This window comes from Staurois parvus, unplaced genomic scaffold (genome assembly GCF_062004578.1).
Source record: "Staurois parvus isolate SC_StPar_1 unplaced genomic scaffold, SC_StPar_1.0 ptg000115l, whole genome shotgun sequence".
In the NCBI taxonomy this organism is placed as follows: domain Eukaryota; kingdom Metazoa; phylum Chordata; class Amphibia; order Anura; family Ranidae; genus Staurois; species Staurois parvus.
In genome coordinates, this window is record NW_028317911.1 from 1949358 (window position 1) to 1971931 (window position 22574).

A 22574-nucleotide genomic window follows, 5' to 3' on the forward strand; every position below is an offset into this window, starting at 1 on the left:
AGATACATGAAAGCCCAAACAAAATGGTCATTATTTGAACTTCAACTAACTGATCATGACTGGCCAGTTTGAAAGAATCCAAAAGAATCAGTAATTTCCTCTAGACACAGGGATATTCAGTTGAAGTTTTTTCATCATAGCCACTTTACCCCTGCCAGATAGCATAAAATTTGCCTTCCTACTGATGATTACTTCCAAGGTTGTGGAAGCACAGCTGTTTTTCTCCACTGGTTTTGGACCTGTCCTTATTTTTATGCCTTCTGGTCAGACGTCAATGTTTTTATATATATATTATATGCGTATATATACAGTGGGGCAAAAAAGTATTTAGTCAGCCACCAATTATGCAAGTTCTCCCACTTAAAAAGATGAGAGAGGCCTGTAATTGGCATCATAGGTAGACAAAATGAGAAAAAAAATCCAGACAATCACATTGGCTGATTTGGAAAGAATTTATTTGCAATTATGGTGGAAAATAAGTATTTGGTCAATATCAAAAGTTCATCTCAATACTTTGTTATATATCCTTTGTTGGCAGTGACAGAGGTCAAGCATTTCCTGTAAGTCTTCACAAGGTTGGCACACACTGTTGCTGGTATGTTGGCCCATTCCTCCATGCAGATGTCCTCTAGAGCAGTGAAGGTTTGGAGCTGTCGCTGGGCAACACAGACTTTCAACCAGGGTGGATAAAAATCAATGATTTTTAAAAAAATAAAAATAAAAAAAATCAGATTTTTTTATTTAAATCGGATTGTTTTTATTTAAAATCGGATTTTTTTAAATAAAATGCTTTTTGAGGAAAATATATTACCATCCAAAGGTTATTCCATCATGAAATAAAGATTAGTTTTTTTAATTATGTAGAATAAGGCTGTATATGTTTAATTTTTTGGGTAAATAAATTCCATTAATCCATTCACAATGTCGTGCTCTTCCAGAGGTTTTGTAAGATTATTGGGCAGTTTCTCTCCCTACAAGATATTATCACAGATGCTTGGTTTACTTTTGCAGTTCTCAAAACTGAATTTGACTCGGCGGAGATCACATGTCTCTTCTTCACAGCAAAAATGTTATAACATGAACAGAGTTAAGAAAAAGACCTTAATCCTAACTTCTACAAACCTATGAATACAGAATCAACCCCTTCAGTGCTAAGTTTCAAGAAGTTCAGTGAATAGAATAGAAACAAAAGTTTTCTGATTGTTTGGAGTGGAATAGATCTGCACAAGAAGTGAAACTAAGTGTGAGGAGGAAGGGGCTGACAGTCTAAGTTTCTTAAAATATATATATTTTGTTTAGCCAAATTAGTTAACAAACACTGATGTTTGTTTAAGCAAATAACATATGCTGGAATGTTATTGTTTCGGTTGAATAAATCTATTTAAATTGTTATTATTAAGGTAATGATGATTTTTCTCCTTCCTAAGTACAACAAAAAAGTTGTCCAAATATGAATGATTAACCTATTAAACTGGGGATAAAAAAACTAATATGAAAAGTTGTTATTCTAAAAATCTTCATCTACTTGCATATTAAAGTTATACCAGCAAGAATTAGTCTTTATGTAGGCAACTATGATTTAAATCAAGCCTTACTGATTAGTGATTTAAATCAGTTTGATTTAAATCAAATCCACCCTGCTTTCAACTCTCTCCAAAAGGTTTTCTATGGGGTTGAGATCTAGAGACTGGCTAAGCCACTCCAGGACCTTAAAATGCTTCTTACGAAGCCACTCCTTCGTTGCCCGGGCGGTATGTTTGGGATCATTGTCATGTTGGAAGACCCAGCCACGTTTCATCTTCAATGCCCTTGCTGATGGAAGGAAGTTTGCACTCAAAATCTCACAATACATGGCCCCATTCATTCTGTCCTGTACATGGATCAGTCATCCTGGTCCCTTTGCGGAGAAACAGCCCCAAAGCATTATGTTGCCACCCCCATGCTTCACAGTAGATATGGTGTTCTTTGGATGCAACTCAGCATTCTCTCTCCTCCAAACACGACGAGTTGTGTTTCTACCAAACAGTTCTATTTTGCTTTCATCTGACCATATGACATTCTCCCAATCCTCTTCTGGATCATCCAAATACTCTCTAGCAAACTTCAGACAGGCCCGGACATGTACTGGCTTAAGCAGGGGGACACGTCTGGCACTGCAGGATCTGAGTCCCTGGCGGCGTAGTGTGTTACTGAAGGTAGCCTTTGTTATGTTGGTCCCAGCTCTCTGCAGGTCATTCACTATGTCCCCCCGTGTGGTCCTGGGATTTTTGCTCACCGTTCTTGTGATCATTTTGACCCCACGGGGTGAGATCTTGCGTGGAGCCCCAGATCGAGGGAGATTATCAGTGGTCTTGTATGTCTTCCATTTTCTAATTATTGCTCCCACAGTTGATTTGTTCACACCAAGCTGCTTGCCTATTGCAGATTCAGTCTTCCCAGCCTGGTGCAGGTCTACAATTTTTTTTATGGTGTCCTTCGACAGCTCTTTGGTCTTCACCATAGTGGAGTTTGGAGTGTGACTGTTTGAGGTTGTGGACAGCTGTCTTTTATGCTGATAACAAGTTCAAACAGGTGCCATTGATACAGGTAATGAGTGCAGGACAGAGGAGCCTCTTAAAGAAGAAGGTACAGGTCTGTGAGAGCCAGAAATCTTGCTTGTTTGTAGGTGACCAAATACTTATTTTCCACCATAATTTGCAAATAAATTCTTTCCAAATCAGCCAATGTGATTGTCTGGATTTTTTTTCTCATTTTGTCTCTCACAGTTGAGGTCTACCTATGATGCCAATTACAGGCCTCTCTCATCTTTTTAAGTGGGATAACTTTCACAATTGGTGGCTGACTAAATACTTTTTTGCCCCAATGTATATTATACCGCTCTGGGACTCTCCAAAGTACTACACCCCAAAAATTGTCTGTTGGGTATTTTAAGTGTTTTACAGGCCTCCAAACATGATAGACGATTATTACACATTTTTGTTATGCTAAGAAAACAATCCTATTCACACAGAAGGGGACGTCCATCTATTGACACCTGGAAGGGTCTGATCAATGCCAGACTCCCCATATACAAATTAACTTTTGAGCTCATGAAGAAACCACAGATCTCTGACAAAGTATGGGATTGATGGGTTGAGAGCCCACTCTTCCTTGCCTGTCTGGATCCAGGATCTTTATTACCGTATACTGAATAGCTATCCTTATGACATGCCACTGGCCTAGATATGTAGTGCCCAATATAAGGTTTACTGCATTCTTACACTGATACATTGTGTGGAAATGTGAGAGACTACTTTGGTATTTGTACTTTTTTTGTTATTTGCATAAGGTATTTTTGTTGTGAACTCAAACATGTCTTTGAGATCACTTTTAAATTAGCCTTACATCAGTTTTCGATGCATTTGATATGAATTCACAATAACTTGCACAAACTTGCACAGCAACATGATGCATGGAAAAATGAACAGGAAACAAAAACAAAATTGTACACCACTTCATAACAGCCAATTTAACCCCTTCCCACTGCCACCTCCCCGTCCTTTAACAGGTTTCAAATGCCAGGAGGCGAGCATTCCTATTATGCAACTGCTGTGATTGGCAGTCACAGAGGTCATGTGATCAGAAAGCTCTCATCACAAGTATGTATTGGGAACTTTCTGGTACCTGCCAACTGCTGTGCTGGGAGTGCGCAGAGAGCACACTCTCAGCACAGTAATGGATTTACATAGGGATGTATATATATGGCTGCTTGGTGTTAAAGCCCACCAACCAAGAGGGTGCATATATGCATACGGCCAACAAGAATTGGTTAAAGATCTCTACAATTTACACTTGTCAAAATTACATTAAAAACGGACGTTAGAAGATGCCAGTTTATACTTCTCTTGAGTAAAGGTCCCTTAGCACCTCGCACATGCAACAGAGTGCACACATTTTTGTGCTTCACATTTAGAGCACAGCAATAATTTCAATGAGTTGACCTATGCACAAGAAACAAGCAGAAGTAGCTGACACAATTTAAAAGCTGCACCAAAACCACAATCTTGTGTGCATTTCGGCAAAGCACATGTGTGTACAATGCCTAAACGGAGGCTGGACAAACCTGAGGAGGCAGATAACTAAGCAGTCCAACTCCTGAACTGTAGTTGGTCTCCACCTGATTTTATCGTTCTGTCAAAGGTCCACGTACACAAGCATCAGACTCAAACCAAGTATACTTTAGAGTTCTTTTGATTTGTTTGTGACTTGCTCCTAGCTGCTTTTGCAGAAACATGAACATGTATGGTGAAGAAAAGCAGTTTAAGTTGGAAATGAGCATGTACACAAGACCAAATCCACAATTTGAATCACAGGTTTAAGAAAGAAAAAAAAGAAAAAGAAAAAACAACAACTGAAATATCATGAGTGACTGTAAAGTACACCACTTCCATCATTAAACTCAAACTAAACCCTGGATTAAAAATAAACCTTTTCAAGTATATATTCATCACAAAAAGAAAAGTAAATTTTTTTTGCTCTCAGCCTCCTCCAAATCTCTACAATCTAATTCTTTTCTTTTGTTGTTGTGATCGGACTTCCTGTTAAAATGGTGACTACATTCATTCTCTGGTCCCACAGTGTGTAGGAATGTAGCCACCCTCTCTTGCGCACTCCTAGAATGGACTATAGATAATGGACTATAGATTATGGACTATGGGATTTGTAATGTGCACAGAGCAGTGCACATGACCACAACTAATGTGCACTGCTTGTTTCAAGCAAATGGAAGTGAAAAAAAGGAGAGGTTAGGGAACTCACAGGATGACATTACAAGGAGGCAGAAAAACACAGTAAGAAACAATTCAATGAAAAATGAATAACAGGGCCAGTGGATATACAGTATATGGTTTATATATGCACAACAAGTGTACTGTATACTGTGAGAGGCCCAGCACAACACTAATGCTGCTTTGGCTTTTCAATACTGTTATTGACAATAATTCAAACATTGTGTAAGTCTAAAATCAAACTACAAATGTGTCACTCTGTCCCCATACACACAAGAATACAAATATATCATTACTAGCTGCACAATTGGACAGACACAGAACAGAGTTCTCTAAATCACATAAAAGGTGTATGCAGCCACAATGACTAAAATTTTACAGTTATTTCCAATTTCTTTTAAATTGCAAAGTTACATGTCAACATTTACAAGACCTTCATGCTCCAAAACAAATTAAAGCTTGATTTAATTGTGCTAAAATTAAAGTCTTTATTATATATACTGTATGTTTTGGGAAAGGAGATACAGTATGACTATACATTACTGGGTAGATTTAGATTATAGGAAAAACAGGCTGTTCAATTTGCAAGGGAATGTTCCCTCAGCATGGTGAACGAGGTAAAGCCATTGTGACAGTCATTATCCAAACATGTGCAAGCAAAAGTACTGTTTTTTTGCTTGCACATGTGCTATGTGACTTTATTAAATTAACCCTTATATGTAAATGTTTTATTCCACATTGGCATTATTATAGCACTAAAATATATTCTCAATAACCTTTTTCAGGATATATAGCATGAAAAACTCTTAGAAAAGGCACAACCTTTAAAACATTTTCAGCTTTTCTGTAGTTATGTCATTTTCAGCTGAAATGTAATTTCCTTCATGAAAACCCAGAAGGTCCCAGGAGATTCTAGATATTGCTGAGTGACTCCTGAATTCTATACTAAACCATTACCCCACTTATGTTGATTTTAACACATAGGACGTACAGACAGTGGCCCTTAAAAGCCCCTTGTCTACCACAGTAAGTTTATTAAAGTCCTGGAATTCAAGGGGTAGAACAAGCTCTCAGCAAATCTGGTAAGCAGAAATGGGCTCTGATATGGAAAGGAGGAACTCCCTTAGGGAGCAAGCCCTGGAAATGATTTGCCTGATCCACCTAGCAATAGCGGAATGCAAACAGTGCTCTTGAGAATAGGGGCTGTGGCTTTCTGATATACCGACAGGCCAACCCTGACTACATCCAGGCAATATAGGGCAATTTCTTTGACAAAGGGAGGGAAAAACTATATCCTCGTTGAGGTGAAAAGAAGAGATCACCTTAGGAAGGAAGGCAGGTCCTAGCCTCAAAACCCCCTTGCAAAATAAAAAAGAGATGCCAACTCAGATATAAACCAGTGTGATGGCTGCCAGAAAGGCAACCTTACAAGTAAGATCTTCCAATGGAATATCTTTAATCAGTTTAAAGGGAGATCTCTTTTACAGAGAGCACAAGGTTGAAATCCCAAGGAGGTCAAATTGGGGAATTTATGTGAGCAACTACCTGAAGAAATGTCTTGATGAGGGATTGCGAGGCAAGAGGTTTCTGGAATAAAATGGGCAAAGCAGAAACCTGTCCCTTGAGGGTAATCAGGGACAGACACTGGGCAAGACCAGACTGAATGAAGGCCAAACTATGACAGATACAAATGATAAAAACTAGTGCAGTGCTAAAAACTGAAATATTAGATCAAATAAATTCAGAAAAACGTCCATAAAGTCTATGAATTGTGGCTGGTGAATATACTGGATAATGGTGATGCTCCGTGGGAAATGATAAAAATGCGCACTCACCAGAAATAAAATGAATAAGAGCGTTGTATAAAATTCCTCATCAAAGGTCTGGTCAGAGGTCTGGTCACCTTGGGCAATCCTCCCTTCTGCGTGATGACAGGACTCAGTAAAGATGAATAAGATCCAGGTAACCAGAGGTTTCCTCAAAGGGGCTGGCTGGAAGGAACTGCATGTTAACAGGGGATCTTCCACCTCTTGGTATGATGCCTGGATCCTGGCACAGGGTTTCTGAAAATAAGTACTCCTGCCGGGGTCCCGGGGAAAGCGGAAGAAGGCCAGGTCGGACTGCGTGCTCTTGCGGGTGCAATTGGGGGCGAATTATGATGAGGAATTTTATACAATGCTCTTATTCATTTTATTTCTGGTGAGTGCGCATTTTTATCATATCCCATGGAGCCCCACCATTATCCAGTATATTCACAAGCCACAATTCATAGACTTTATGGACGATTTTCTGAATTTATTTGATCTAATATTTCAGTTTTTAGCGCTGCACTAGTTTTTATCATTTGATTTATTGCATATATTGGTTACTTTGAGTGCATAGCTGCTTATGGATTAAGCCCTCACTATATACCTTTTCTGTTTCTTATGACAGATACAGATCTATATGCAGTATTCCCTGGGACTCAACTTCCTGTCCTTGTATCAGGTAAAATCTTTCATGTGCGATTATAAATCTTACAGGAGTTGAATTTTCAGGCTCTCAATAACGTGGGAATAACACTCAGAAATACCTCTATCCTTTAGAACTTGGGTTTTAACAGACATGCCATTAAAGCCAGAAACTGAGAACTAGGATGAAATATGGAGTCTTGGGATCAGAACCCTCGTGCAGAAGAGAATTGAGGGGTGCGGATTTGACCACAGGGCCATATTGGACCTTATGAAAGAAACCTTTTCATAGGGAAGGAAAATTCTGGCTTGGGCTGCATCCAGGATTAAGCCCAAGCACTCCTACGGTGTTATGTGTGGGGAGGCCATCAATAGGATGTCATCCGGGTAACCTTTCACATGAGTTCCCTGGATTCGTACCCAGAGCCAGAAGCAGGGCAAGTGTTTTTGTGGGCACCGGGGTGAACAGAAGAGCCCCCAAACAGTGGTGGAAGTGTTGATCTTCCACAGCAAAATCGCTAAAACGTTGATGTAAGGGGAAGAAGCGGATGAGTAGATAGGCATCTTGCATGTCTACGGATGCAAGAAATTACCCTTGTTTTAAAAAAAGCAATGATGAATCTTGTTGATTCCACTTGGAATTTTGGTACACAAAGAAATCTCTTTAGAGATTTTAATCCCAGTATTGCGAGGATGTTCCCCATTTGGGTTTGGACTGTGAACTGGTTTGAATAGAAACTTTGAAACCATTCTTCTAAAGGAAGGTACAACCACTCCTTGTGCCTGAAATTGGTGCAAGGAATTAATTTAATCTGCCTTCTTTTGGTCTGAGGCAGGCAGATAAGAAGGTAAGAAGCAAGGATGGGCATAGATAGAAATTTACTTTGTACCCCTTTGAAAAGACAGATTGGAGCTAGAGGTCTAAAATGTCACGGATCCAGACTGGTGCAAATGCTAACAGACACAGCCCCCCACTCCTAAGAGTAGAGGCACCCCTTCCTAGTGAGGACTTATGAGTAGCTTGGTTGACTTGGAAGTTCAAGAATGAAAAGAACTCCTTCTCTGAGAAGAAGTAATAGGCATGCGAGTGGGAGACCAAAGCTACCAAATTCCGATGTAAGAGATTCCTCCATCCACACAAGTGATACAGATGCCTCTTTCCTCCAGGACATTGTATTCTGACAGTGGGGCCTGCTGACGAAATAGTTTTCCAGCATGTTCCTTCAACAGAAGTCTATCAAACGAGCGACTTCTATCGAGCAGCATGGCGACACACTGTCCACTGAAATAGAAGAATTTCTATCAATGAATTGCCAGCTTTTTCTTCTGAGGTAAAAACACCTTTACCCCCAGTGACTTTCTTGATGAATTTATCATGGGACGCCCCAAAAAGGTGTTCAATGTAAAAAGGCATGAATAGAGGCCTTTTTTTTTTTTTAAAGGTTATGCTGACAAAGCTTTTATCCATTAAATCCTGCATATATATACAGAGAAGAAAAACGCTCTAAACACTTAGAGAATCACATTCTCCAGAGCAGGGGTGTAAAACCCAATTTCATTGCAGGCCACATCAGTATTATGGTTGCCCTGAAAGTGCTGCTTGTATCTGTAAGACTATATAAATGTATATCAATGTAAATAAATGGCTCTGCATTCTGCAATAATAACTTAAGACTTAAGCAGTGAAGGGTAGGTGCAGACCGACATGGAGACCACTGACACTTCTGTAGTAGATGATGCAAGTCTGAAAAGGCGGGTCTCACATCGCTGGTATCATCCACAAGAAACTTTATTGTAAACTGCTCAGATAGGACATGGTTCAGCCATGATTTTCTGTCTGAGCAGTCTCCAGTAAAGTTTCTTGTGGATGGTATCCATGGTATGCAACCCTCCTTTTCAACTGGCATAGAATTGTATTATTCTGCTAATAATGTCCAGAATCCCCCTTTCATCAGATGTCAAGATCCCCTGCCACCATTAGAAGTCAAGAGTCCCCCACCCTTCTTTACATCGCTGTGCTCCACCCTTACCTTGTGCTACTGCTGGGAAGAAGCTGGGGGAGGAGCTGGAAAGCAGAAAGTGCAGGGTCTGGAGGAGGACCAGAGGAGGGCTGGAGTCATCTGCCAGGGTCTGCTGCATTCTGAGACCAGGGGAGGCCAAGATAAGGGGGTTCTGCGGCTGCACAGAGAGGCGCAGGATCTGTAGCAGGAGTTCTGTCCTACTCTCTCCTGCTGACTGCTGAGACACGGAGGGGGAGCAGAGACGAGCCACTCCACAGCTGCACGGAGAAGAACAGAATTTGGTGGAGGAGTTTTGTCCTCCTCTTTTTCTGACTGCTGAGACAAAGTGGTAGAGGAGACGAGAGGAGTGCCACAGCTGCAGGAGAGGTGCAAAGACCACATGAAATTCGGATTCGGTTTGCAACCCTTGTGTTTGACAAATGTGTTCTAGAGCATCCACACAAGAACACTTGCTGATGGCATTAGTTGTAATTGTCCTAAGAGAGCAGAAGCCTCAAAGGCAGGTTAATTTTCTCTATTCAGCAGGGCTAGGCTTGCAAAAGGAAATAAGGACTTTAAAGGGGCTTAGAAACGCCCTTTAAGCAGAATCCTTAAAAGAGGGAACATCCTCAACAGGAACCTTAAGGTTTTATTGAGAACTGAAAAGGTAGGATCCACCAGAACAGCCCATTTCTTCACAAAGTACACAATCAATCAATCTGTGTGTGTATGGTTAGTTTTTTGACTTGCCCAGTTTCTTATTGCCAATAGAGACTTAAAGCGGTATTAAACCCAAAAGTAACCATTTAATGTACTGCAGCTTACCAATTCTTGGATATGATGGCTGCATTAGTCTTCAATTTTAGGGCTCTTATCTTTACTTTCACCTGGTGAGGCAACCAGTAAGTCTGTTGTTTTTCAACGCAATTTATCTATCCACGAGGTCTAGCAAAAGTGGCAGTTACAGGATTGAGACAAACCATTCTTCACTTACAAGGTTACTTACAATGATATTTAATTCATTTATGTAAAAATTTTATCCCAAAAAGGAACAAAGCTGTTGCTGTAACTGCTTAAAAAGTGTTAGCTGGAGTTTGGCTTCATTTTGTTAGTGTATCTAATTCTGCTAGCACAACTAACACTGCCCTTCCCACTGAAAATGCTGCTGTTGCTCCTTCATCCAGAGTGAAGGCACTCGAATCATCAGATGTAAAGAGAGGGGGAAAAAAAAGCATAAAAATGAAATCTAAAGCAGCAACCACATCTAATGATTGGTAAGCTGCAATATATATTTCTGGTTTTGGGATTAATACCACTTTAACCAATTGTTCTCCAGAGGATTAATTCCCCTTCCTGACCAGGCCATTTTTTTAGTTACAGCGCTGCTTTACTTTAATTGCGCCATCATGCACCCAAATGAAGTTTTCGTCCTTTTTTCCCCACAAAATAGAGCTTTCTTTCAGTGGTATCTGTAGCCTGTGCATTTTTAAGTTTTTGCGCTATAAGCAGAAAAAGACCAACAAATTTGCTAAAAAAAAAAATTTTATTGACTTTTTGCTATTAAACATCCAGTAAAAAAATTTTAAAAATCTAATTTAGTCATAAATTTAGGGCAAAATGCATTTTGCTACATGTCTTCGCTACAAAAAAATCCCAATACATGTAAATTAATTGGTTTATGTGAAAGTTATAGCGTTTACAATTGGCGGTATATATACAGTGAATTTTTTTTTTTTTTTATTAGTAATGGTGGCGATCAGCGACTTTTAGCAGGACTGCAACAGGCATTCTGACACTGGGGGCAACTGACTTGGTGTCACTGACATCCCCAGTGACACCAATATAGTGATCAGTGCTAATAAAAAGCACTGACACTGTACTAATGGCACTAGGCAGGAAGGGGTTAACATCTGGGGTGATCAAACGGTTAACTGTGTGCGTTTTAATGGGCTGTGTCTGTGCTTTCTACTGTAAGCACACTGCTTTGTATGACTGTACTATGCACAGCCATACAAAGCAGTGTGCTGGAGGCTGGGGCTGACACAGGGGAGAGAACTGTATTGTTTGCATACAATTCTCTTCCCCCCCCCCCCCGTATTACTCGGCGATCACTGGGTAGGGCATGCGCGCCTCCTACCCGGGAATGCAATATCACGTGTATATATGCGATTTTGCACAACTCTGCCGCCTGTAGCAGTATTTCTGCTATAGGATGGTGGTAAAGCAGTTAAGCTGTGGAAAGTCAGGTGTTGTTAGGCAAAGCTTAATGTGCACCGTGTAAATTGTAAAAAGACAGCATTTGGAGAGAGATTTTAGCTTGTACCCAATAAAATGCAGTGAAGGGAAAATCCTCTGCAGCATCTACTACAAAATCAAAGTCCCAAATACTTTCATTCATAATACACTCAAGGAAAGGAGGTTGCACTTCTGAATCTTAAATAGGATCAGAGATAGAGCACATGTAGCATTTCTGGCCTTTGGACACGGAAGGTTTTAGACATGTCAAGAGTTTTCCAAAGAATTTAGACATCGTGGCAGAGAAATATTTTGTTAGACAGGCTGCATGTTGCATGTCTGAGACATTGCTCTGGGACAAGTGAACAGCGATCATACTAAGAGGTGATTCGTTTCCTGGAGGCCATCTGCAGAATGCACGCTATTCGGCCCGTTTGTCCCAGCTCCCTTGCACTTGTGATCTGCCATTGCTAACTGAGGGGATCCCCAGCGCGGTATTCATGGTTATGGAGTGTGGAATGGATGGGGTTGTACATGTCCGAATATAGGAGCTGCTATAACCCGAAAGTTTTTCTGTGGCTATGTGGTGTTTTTACAGCCCCCTTAGGCTGCAAAAGGCAGCTAAATGGGGGCTTACACATGCTGCGGCTGCAATACTATGTGCAGTACCATTGCCAAACATGACCCATTCAATTGAACAGAGCCGCACCGAAACCACCCAGCAACGGAGTGTAATGGATTTGGTTGCAGCTTGGAGGTGTAGCATTTACAGGGTTAAAACAGGTGGTGGAGAGGCAACCTATCGGCTCTTCACCACTTGCCAACCACCTCTAAAAAGAAATCCACAGCACTTTTCAGAGGGGCAGCAAGCAAGGCAATATGCGTAAAACCTAGCCTTAGAATACAAGTCCTGTGCTGTACGATTAAGATATGCAGATTTTAACAAGTGTGCAAAAAATAAAAAATTGCACTAGCAGAATAATTGTTAACATTGGCCCATATAAAATAAAATAAAATGGCCCAGACTGTGAGACATTAATGTATTGTCAATATCCTCAACGGGGAACAAAAATTTAATTTCTGATAACATTAGAATCTATGTACAGTACAGCTATCCATGCCACCTTATGCAAAACGCCAACTATTTTTAGGCAAAAAGTCCCTCAAAAGAGAGGTAGCATTTAATAAGTCAATAAGGGAGTTTGCTTGGGTGGTGGCCTTTTTTAAACCAAATTATGCCAAAGTGTGCTGGCTAAAAAATGGTTGTTTTTTTTACATGTCTATACTTACCAGCTCTGTGCAACAGCACGGCCACGATCCTCCTCTTCTCGGGTCCCCCACCAGTGCTCCTGGCTCCTCCTCTCTTGCTGGTGTCCCTACTAGAAAGCAGATTCTCATGGGGGCACTCGTGTGGGCTTGCTCTTGAGCCCTGTTGCACTGTCCATTGACACATACAGCGGGACTCGGCCCCACCTCCCTCATCACTGGAGTTCATTGACAGAAGCAGGAGTCAATAGCTCCCGCTGCTATTGATCTGCCCAGTTAGGAGGGACAAAGCCAAGAGAGACGCAGCTCTCGTGCACAGCACTGGATCATGATGGGGCTCAGGTAAATATAAGCTGGGTGAGAGGGCTTGTCTGTGGCACAAAAGGTTGTTAACCTTAATGCATTAAGGTAAAAAACCCTGAGGCTTTAGAACCATTTTAAAACATGCCAATTTATTCTTTGTAAAACATACTATTTTTCTGCTGCTGACAATTATGGTATCTTTATGTAATATCAAAAAAGACACTAGAACTGGAAAGTACCAAAATAGAAATGGGTGTATGCTTGTTTAATCTCCTTTATGGTATCACAATTTAATTTTCTTAAAATGATAAAAAAAAAAAAAAATGCTCATTCATTAAAAAAAAAAAAAAAAAATCAGTGAATGACACCAACACATCATACTCCAAAACATACTCAAGGATTTTTTCAACATACTCTAGTTTATAGAATTTTCAATATGAATTCCATTTTTTAAATTCTCCCACTACCAATTTTATTTTTTTTATTTTTTAGGTCAAAAGGAAGAAATGTAATAACTACAGAACTAGATTAAAAAAAGTTAACTGCATCCAGACATAAAAAGGTCTCTTACAGCAGAGTTCATAATTAGTGATTTTTAGTATCACAAAACAAAAACACAAACCTACCCAGACTATGTGGTTAAGTAACCAGTGCTAGTTCACTGAAGCATGATATTCTGGTTCATAAATTTGCATTAAAAAGCTACTCTCTAAAAGGAGGGCCCAGCTATGTTAATTGTGATACAGAGCATCCACACTTCTACCACAATTTTTTTTGTTTTGATCAAACTGAACAGTTCTAAATTTAACAAGAACCTAATCAGCATTTTGCCATAAACTGAAACGAAAAAACCTAGACTCTATCCCAAACACTGAAAGGAAACACCTGCCTGTTCCATCTGCCTGAATGGTAGCAGCTGGATTGCCAGAAGATATTAGAGACCCACTTGCATTGTAATTTTATTTAACCTCTCTTATTTCTACCTTCTTGAAAACTAAAATTAAATGAAGCATTTGAAGAGTGCGCAAGGCAAAATTAAGCAGAATAAAACTCAAAAATAAAGTGCAAAATCCAAAAATAAAAACAAAAAATAAAGATAAAAAAATGATTACTAAATGGATGGACAGCTGCTGTCAGACTTAAAGGGATTTGCAGCCTCTGTGAGCAGGAACAAAACAAATCACTCTGACAACAGAAATGTTTAGACACGAGATGTATCTGGCCAGGATGCTGCACCTCACTCATAGACACAGACAAGAGAACAATTTGATTTTCAGGCGGTAATTGCACCGTCGGAAGGAGATGTAAATGTGAGTGTGGAATGAGCCCATCACGTCATACAGAAAACAGAAAATGCTTCAGTTGAAGTTAATAAAGGTCACTGGAGTCACGTGGAAAAAAATCCGCAGGGAATAATTTTTCTCATTGTCTACACTGCTGTGAAAAATAAATAAATAATAAATAAATAAAAGCAAAAAATGTCCAGGTCAACATCTTATCTCCCCTATTTCTACAGAAGAATTACCACATGTCATTAGCCAAATGCAGGGTGGATAAAAATCAATATTATAAATAAATAAATAAAAACCTAGTTTTTTTTTATTTAAAAATCTGAATTTTTTATTTTTATCAAATTTATTTTAATAAAATGCTTTTGGAGTAAAAAAAATCTATCTATTTAGATCGTTTTCTATTTAAAATAGATTAATAATTTAGTTTATTCAGCATGAAATGGAGCTTAGTTATGAAGCATGAGGCTGTATATTCTGCAATATTTACATTTTTGGTAAACTCATTCAATGAATCCAAGCTCTGCAAGCTGAGATAACATGCACTGCATTGATGCATTCACACAATTTCACAGTAACCATGAGAAAAAACATGAAATGAAAGAATCTGAGTACTTCAACTATGTGTGATTAACCTATTAACCTAAAATCAGTTCTGATATCGCTGTTTTACTAACCTGACAGCTTGTTTTTCTAAAAAGGAAACCTTCATTTGGTTTGCAAATAAATATTCTAACTACCAGCAAAAAACATTACATTTAAAGAGCACCTGTCATTTTAGATCCATCATTTCAGCGCCTGTTAGCGAGCATCCACTCACCTGCTGCCGCCACATCCCTCACCTTGTTGTGTTACTGCCATATCACCAGCTGTCCCATTAAAGTGAGTCAACAGCGGGTCAGGAGAAGCCGCTGCAGGACAGAGATGACAGTTGCTCTTTAACCTCTTCGCGCCGGCCGAACGCAAATGTGCTGCCTCCCAGCCTTCTATTAAAAAAGGACATATGTGCCAAGAGCGCGCGCCCTGCGCGCTCCCAGCACACATGTCCGGTACTCATGGAAAGGTCCCGGTTTCCTCTTTCGATCGGGACCTTTCCCGAGCATGTGACCGCCGTGATGGTGCAGCACGACGGTCACATGTCCCTAAACCCCGCCCCGCCTCCTGAAACTCTTAAAGGGCCGGAAGGCGCCGGCGTGAAGGGGTTAAAAATTATGGTTTAAATCAAGCCTTTTCACTAGTGGATTTAAATCAAATACACCCTGGCCAAATGTATGTAAAATTTTTTTAGGTAAAGTTTGTCAACAAAAGACATGACATAGCCACTTGTCAATGCTGACAATATGTATATCAGTGATAAACACTGTAAATAGATAATCACTTTTGTTGCAGAACTGATATATTTATTATTCACTACCTCTTATTAAACCCTTCTTGGCTAAGGGTAAAACAAATGTTAATGCCTAAGCACAATTTTGCAACTTTGACATGCATTAGTAAAATCATACATGTAGTCACAACTACTTTCTGTATCCAGGTGGATTATACCTGTTTTTTTCAGGATACATTGGGCTTTCTTTTAGAGGTAAATGGTAATGGAAATCTCCTGATTTTTTGGTAAAAGAAAATCTTTAAAAAATGTAAATTAATAACTTTTGCTATAACCAGAATTTACCACCAAAGAACAAAATTAATTATCCTGCTCCTGACGATAGCAGTGATACCACATACAGTGCTCAGCATAAATGAATACACCCCAACAGATTTGTCAGAAAAAATTAAATTTCCTTTCAAAATCAATATTTTCTATGGGACACTATACTACAAAATACTCCAAATGCCCATTTCATGCTGTCAGCAATGGCACCACATGGAAGAGAAATGTCACAAGGCCTAAGAAAATCATTTCTTTACACAACAAAGGTGAAGGCTACAAGAAGAACTTTACTTTAAGCTTTACTTATTAGTCAGAATAATGTAGCAAAAGTGGTACAAACATTTAACAAAGATGGAACCGAGACGTCCAGGCCACCCACAGAAATTAACACCTTAACAGGAGCATCTTCTGATGAGAAGGGTTGAAGAATATTGCCATGCAAGTTCACTGCAGTTAGCTAAAGAAGTAGAAAGCCAAACTGAGGTGATGGTTTCCCATGACACAATATGGCGTACAGTGCAGAGGAATTCCACGCATGGGTGTCATCCACGAAGGAAGCCTCTCCTAAAGTCCATGCACAAAAAAGCCCGCCTAGAATTTGCCAGGGCCCATGCTGAAAAAGAAGACTACAGGACACTTTACAAAAAATAACAAACAGAAAGCGCCAATCAACAATAATAATTCTATAAAAAAGCTGCAAACTTCTAACCCAAAATATTGGTGAAAAATAAAAAACAACAAAAAAATCAGAATGCGCTTATATCATATATCGTGAAGAAATGTGCAAAAGCTATAAGTATATATTGTAAAAGAGAGAAACCCCAGTGAATCTCTTCATAAATTATTCATATACAAAAGTCCAAAAGTCCAAAATCCCAAATTATTTCTTCTTAAACCAAATAAATCCACCGTGCTCAATCCACCACCAGATGAATGGAATAAACTCACCAGAGCTAGATGCTGATCAAATTATAAATCAGCACAAGCGTATTTGCTCTGGGAGCGATGAGAAAATCCAAGGAAGCACCCTTCTGTAATTAGAAATCCAGACACCAGGAGCAATGCTCTGCAACCACTCTACGATAGGGCCAGGACTTTTTATACAGCGATCATCCTCCAAATAAATGGTAGTATCACTCCGAAATAAAGGAAAGGCATGATGGTGCAGTACGTAAAAACTATGTATGTTTATTTAAAAATTCATATTACTCACAAAGCAAGTGTCCACCTGACACTGGTATAACAAGCGGTAGAAATATAAGAAGCATATAGCGAACGAACTCCGTTCACCGCTCCGTGAGGACGTCAGTGTGACGAAACGCGTAGGGCGGAGCCTATTGGATGACGTCAGGACGTTCCCGGCAACTGTCGGCGAGGTGTCCGCGGTGAACGGAGTTCGTTCGCTATATGCTTCTTATATTTCTACCGCTTGTTATACCAGTGTCAGGTGGACACTTGCTTTGTAAGTAATATGAATTTTTAAATAAACATACATAGTTTTTACGTACTGCACCATCATGCCTTTCCTTTATTTCGGAGTGATACTACCATTTATTTGGAGGATGATCGCTGTATAAAAAGTCCTGGCCCTATCGTAGAGTGGTTGCAGAGCATTGCTCCTGGTGTCTGGATTTCTAATTACAGAAGGGTGCTTCCTTGGATTTTCTCATCGCTCCCAGAGCAAATACGCTTGTGCTGATTTATAATTTGATCAGCATCTAGCTCTGGTGAGTTTATTCCATTCATCTGGTGGTGGATTGAGCACGGTGGATTTATTTGGTTTAAGAAGAAATAATTTGGGATTTTGGACTTTTGGACTTTTGTATATGAATAATTTATGAAGAGATTCACTGGGGTTTCTCTCTTTTACAATATATACTTATAGCTTTTGCACATTTCTTCACGATATATGATATAAGCGCATTCTGATTTTTTTGTTGTTTTTTACAGGACACTTTACTCTGGAGTGATGAGACCAAGATAAATGTTTTTGGATTTGATGGCTTCAAAACTGTAGGGCATCACAAAGCTGAGGTGTACAAAATAAAATACATAGTGCCTACAGCGAGACATGGTTTTGGCAGTGTCCTTCTGTTGGGCTGCATGAGTGCTATTGGTGTCAGGGAGCTGCATTTCATTGCTGATATCATGAATTCACAGATGTACTGCTCTATATTGAAAGAGAAGATGCTACAAACAAACACTCTGTACCCTTGGTCGTCATACATTTTTCCAACATGACAATGATCCAAACACATATCTGGGTTCTGGGAGGTCACTACGTTTATGACCAAGTCCCAAATACAGTTTCTTAGAAGTATTCATTTTTTCTGAATACCTACCATTTACAGTCTGCTATCATGCAGATTATTGTGCACCATGAAATTAGCTTCAAAATGGATATAGATATGACAGGTTTTGGATATTTATTTCTCATAGGAGGGGTGTGGAGGCCTAATCCATTCTGGTACCTCCTAGCATAGGGGTGTTTTAGGTTAAAAATGCTACCCAATAACTGAGGAAGGTGAATATGTCTATATTCTGGCTGTGCTGTCATTTCACAAGTTATGTCAAATTAAAGTGAAGGCTGCTAGCCATTCTAGCAGAAATGTGGACTGGCTATTCCCTTCAGTTGAGCTATTTACAACCAGATATCTGTTAGTGCTCTGGATTGCTCAAGCTTGGAGGGTGACCATTTTATTAGGGTTTCCAGGCTGAAATTGTGGATTGGATAACGTAGAGGTCTGGGCGTCTAAGCAATAGATTGATAACAAGCTCCTAACAAGTTAGCAGTTTGTGTATTGTATAAACTGAAGGATGGAAGGATGGAAGGGGGAGGTGGTCACTGTGCAATGCTTTCTCATTAAGAAATGGCATAAGAGATCTGTGAAATTGGATGCTACACACACAGCTATTCGTATGCCTAGTACACATGACCATTACAAATCACAGTGATCAGGTGACCTGGAGCTAGGAATCATTAGTACGAGACGCGGGGCTCTCGATGACAGCATGATCTCTGTGCTGGGAGCACGCTGTGTGGCACGCTCCCAGCACAAAGAGGTAAGCATATATGTGGCCCCACAGAAAAAGACCCACTTCCGTGAGGCCACATACATGCGCACAGTTGGTGGGAAGGGGTTAAACCATCAGTTGAATTAAATCCTTTATATGAAAAAGTATGTCAGACCGTAGAAACAAATTTACGGTCTGACACCTTTACCACTAGCCACATGTGCTGCTGCACAGTAGACACACCTATATCTTCAGCATGTGCATTGACTTCTCCAAAATGGTGGAAGCAGACATTCATTTTACAGCGTATTGAGCTTACATCTGCCTATCAAATATTTCAAATATTTTGGAAGCATGTAGTAAGTAAGCTCCCAAAATAGGGCTGTAGAGACATTGATATGCCTTGCTTCTGTTCTGTGGACACCCTCGAACACAAAATTCCATAGCATCCCTTCACAATCAATTTGTCATTTGACACAGCACTCCTACCCTGTACCCTACAAACACCAAACTCCTCTGGAGATACTGCTTCTCTCCTGACAGTACTCCTCTCCTAACACTACTCCCTTTCTATGTGCCATCCCCACAATCAGTGTTCCCCCTCTGTAAATCCCTCACCAACCCTTCTTCCATAGAAAGCAGTCCCCTGCTATGACTTCCAGAGACAGCCTTCCCCTCCAATGGTCATCCAGAAAGCACTCCCTGCAGCTCAATGAGCAACCAATTGGGGGGGGGGGGGTTGTTTTGTAAGAAAATAAAGTAACTCTCCACATGGCAAAAGCTGCATATGGTGTCACTGAACAGTGCAATGAATTAAAGATGGAGATAACTACAAACACATTTTAAACTTTCTTAAACAGTAAGATAACATGAAAATACAAGAAATGCAATATATTGACCTTCCATATGATTCCATTTGGCTCCTACTTTCCTTGTAAATAATAGCGCAGTTATAATGATTATAGATGATAAAACGTATTTATTAATTAAATTCCAAGAGCCATATCACTTACCTCCAGCTCACACTCATAAACAGTGTCATCAAGGAGAGAAACCTTGCAGCGCATGTTGGGTGATTTCTTGGCCACTTTCTGTGGGCTCTTTACTTCTGCATCAGCTTTTCCAGACTCTCGTTCCTTATTACCTTTAGAAGGTGCCTCCCTGTCCTCAAGATCCACGTCTTGGTCTTGATCGTCCTTTCTGTCTTCTTGAGCAGGCTAAAATAACCCACCAAAAAAGATGACTGATGAAGAAGAGCATGCACAGTGCAAAAGACCAACATCTATCTAGTGAATAACAACTGGATAAATCACAAAAAGTGTAGTCAAAGGACCTTAAAAAAAACCAGATATATATATATATATATATATCTCTGGCACCTACATTTGGGGGGGGGGGGTATCTAAGTTAAAATGAAAAAGCCAGAAAGCTGCAAGACTGTACTGACATACTAAACTGCAGCTCAATCGTCTAGTTTTCACCACACTAGCATTGCAGTTCTAACATGCTGACACTCGTACAAAACTAAAACATCTTCAGATGTGTATGTACAGTTGTATACAAACTGCTGGGGCTTTATAAAACCAAAATCAACTTTTCAAGTTAGCGTTTACCAAATATGTGTCTTTAAAAAAGCTCCTTACCTGGGTTTCTGCACTGCTTAGGGAATGGAGATCCAAAGATGGATCAGTTCTAAGTTCTGGTTCTGGAGCTGCAATAGGGGCCTTCAGAAAAACTTCATCTTCCAGCTGCTCCCCTAAACCTTCATCCACTTCCTTCTGGTCTCCGTCAGCCTTCTCACCTGGCTGTTTACTGTCTTTTCCTTCTTCAGTCACCTGAGATTTCTTCTTCAGTAATGATGAGAAGATTCGAGATAGGCCCTTTCCTTCAGAACTTCTCTCCTTACTTTTGCGGGTACTTGGAGATGCAGTAGAAGGGGTACCTGGTGTTTGCTCAGTGTCCTGTTTGTCCTCAGTATTTGGTTCCTCAGAATTTGTTTTGCAAGCCCCAGCCTCCTCCTGTCCCTTTCCTTCTTGTTTTTGGTCCTTAGGGGGGTTTTCTGCCTCAGCCACTAAACTCTTCTCTGTTGTCATTTTGCCACTGTAAAACATTGAATGCAGCATTAATAGTGTTAACACATACACATTAGTATACTGAACCAGCACAAGACTTAAAGGACAAGTTCACCTTTGGGAAAATGTTACATGTTCCACCTGTTTTTAGCCACGCCCACCCGTCCCTCCCTCTGACAGCTAGTACGGGGAAACTTCTCCCCATACTACCTGTCAGATTTGAAAACAGAGCGGTTGTGCGGGGCTCCGCCCATGCAGACTTCCATGAATGGATGAACTGCAAGTCCCGACAGCCTTAGCGGCTGTGGACTTGTAGTTTTCAATGAACTACAACAACAGCACAGTGGAGCGCCGTGGTAGTTCATTGAAGCTTTCTGTCAGAATATCTGCTTGACCGTACAACCCATATGGCAAGCAGATATTCTGACACGTCTGTATGGCATCAGCGATCTACTGATCGTTGGTGCAATGTTTTCCAGGCTCCTTTGGACAAAAAGAATAAATACACATTTTTTTACCTGTCCAAAAGGTGAACTTATTTAACCTGAACTAAAATTGAAAATAACAGAATGAAAAAAAAAAAAACGTTAAAAATGCCAACCATTGTTTACAGTGATTGTAAAGTTTATTCACCAAAAAAAAAAAAAGGAAAAAACAAAAGAACAAAACAAAAAACGTTTTCTACTTACCTGTTCTGTGCAATGATTTGCACAGAGCAGCCCAGATCCTCCCTTTCTGGGGTCCCCCGTCCCCCATCGGTACTCTGGGCTCCTCTTCTCCTTCTGCCACCATAGGAAGCCGCTTCCTACAGCAGCACACGTTCGGGCATGACCCTGAACCGTGCTCTGTGTGCCCACTAACACACACACAGTGCGGCTCGACCCCATCCCCAATCACTGTATTTGATTGAGGGCAGGAAAAAGTGAGCAGATACAGGTGTCGATAATTGAGGCCCGAGGGGTGTACTGACTATTTGGCCAGGGGGTTTGGAGGGCTGTGTGTACTGCAGATGGGGGAGAGGGAGGCAGAGAAAGGTAGGAAAGCAGTTAAGTAGTGTATACAGTGAGGGAGCAGTGCATACAGACAGGCTCCCTCACTTGCCCCCGCTAAATGTCATTGCCAGTTTTTAAAAGCAATTGCCAGCTTTTTTTTTCCTTCACTTTATAGCTCTGAGAAGGAGCTGTCATTGGACCTGCCGCAAAAGTAAACAAAGAGGCATGGTCACCCATTGACATTACATATTGACCCTGTCCCCTTGCACACACGCTGGAGGTTTTATGTAGTGGTGCACCAAAATGCAAATTCTGATACTGAAACCAAAAATTCAGGGTGTACTGCTGCAACATTTTTATTGCAACAAAAAAGGAACAATAACAGAATGATACAATTGTGTATGGAAATAAAAATACAAGCATGAAGACTTTACAGCATGTGATGTCAGCAGCTCCAGAGTACTCACTACCCCCCCACCCCACTGGCAGCTACAAAAGGGGGAGTACAGAAAATCATTTACCCACAATGAAT

General features: G+C 40.3%; 1 protein-coding gene across 19 annotated transcripts in view; it reads right to left on the reverse strand.

Annotated features, from left to right (window-relative positions):
- Positions 1-22574, reverse strand: part of EPB41 (erythrocyte membrane protein band 4.1) — a 290966-nt gene that overhangs the window by 179262 nt on the left and 89130 nt on the right. For all 19 annotated transcript variants that reach the window (XM_089671906.1, XM_089671904.1, XM_089671912.1 and 16 more), the window contains exons 2-3: positions 20622-21078; positions 19992-20195 (exon numbers count right to left, since the gene is read on the reverse strand). In XM_089671906.1, coding sequence (XP_089528032.1) covers positions 19992-20195; positions 20622-21071 — 654 coding nt within the window. In that variant the 5' untranslated portion in view covers positions 21072-21078. The remainder of the gene's footprint in view (positions 1-19991; positions 20196-20621; positions 21079-22574) is intronic.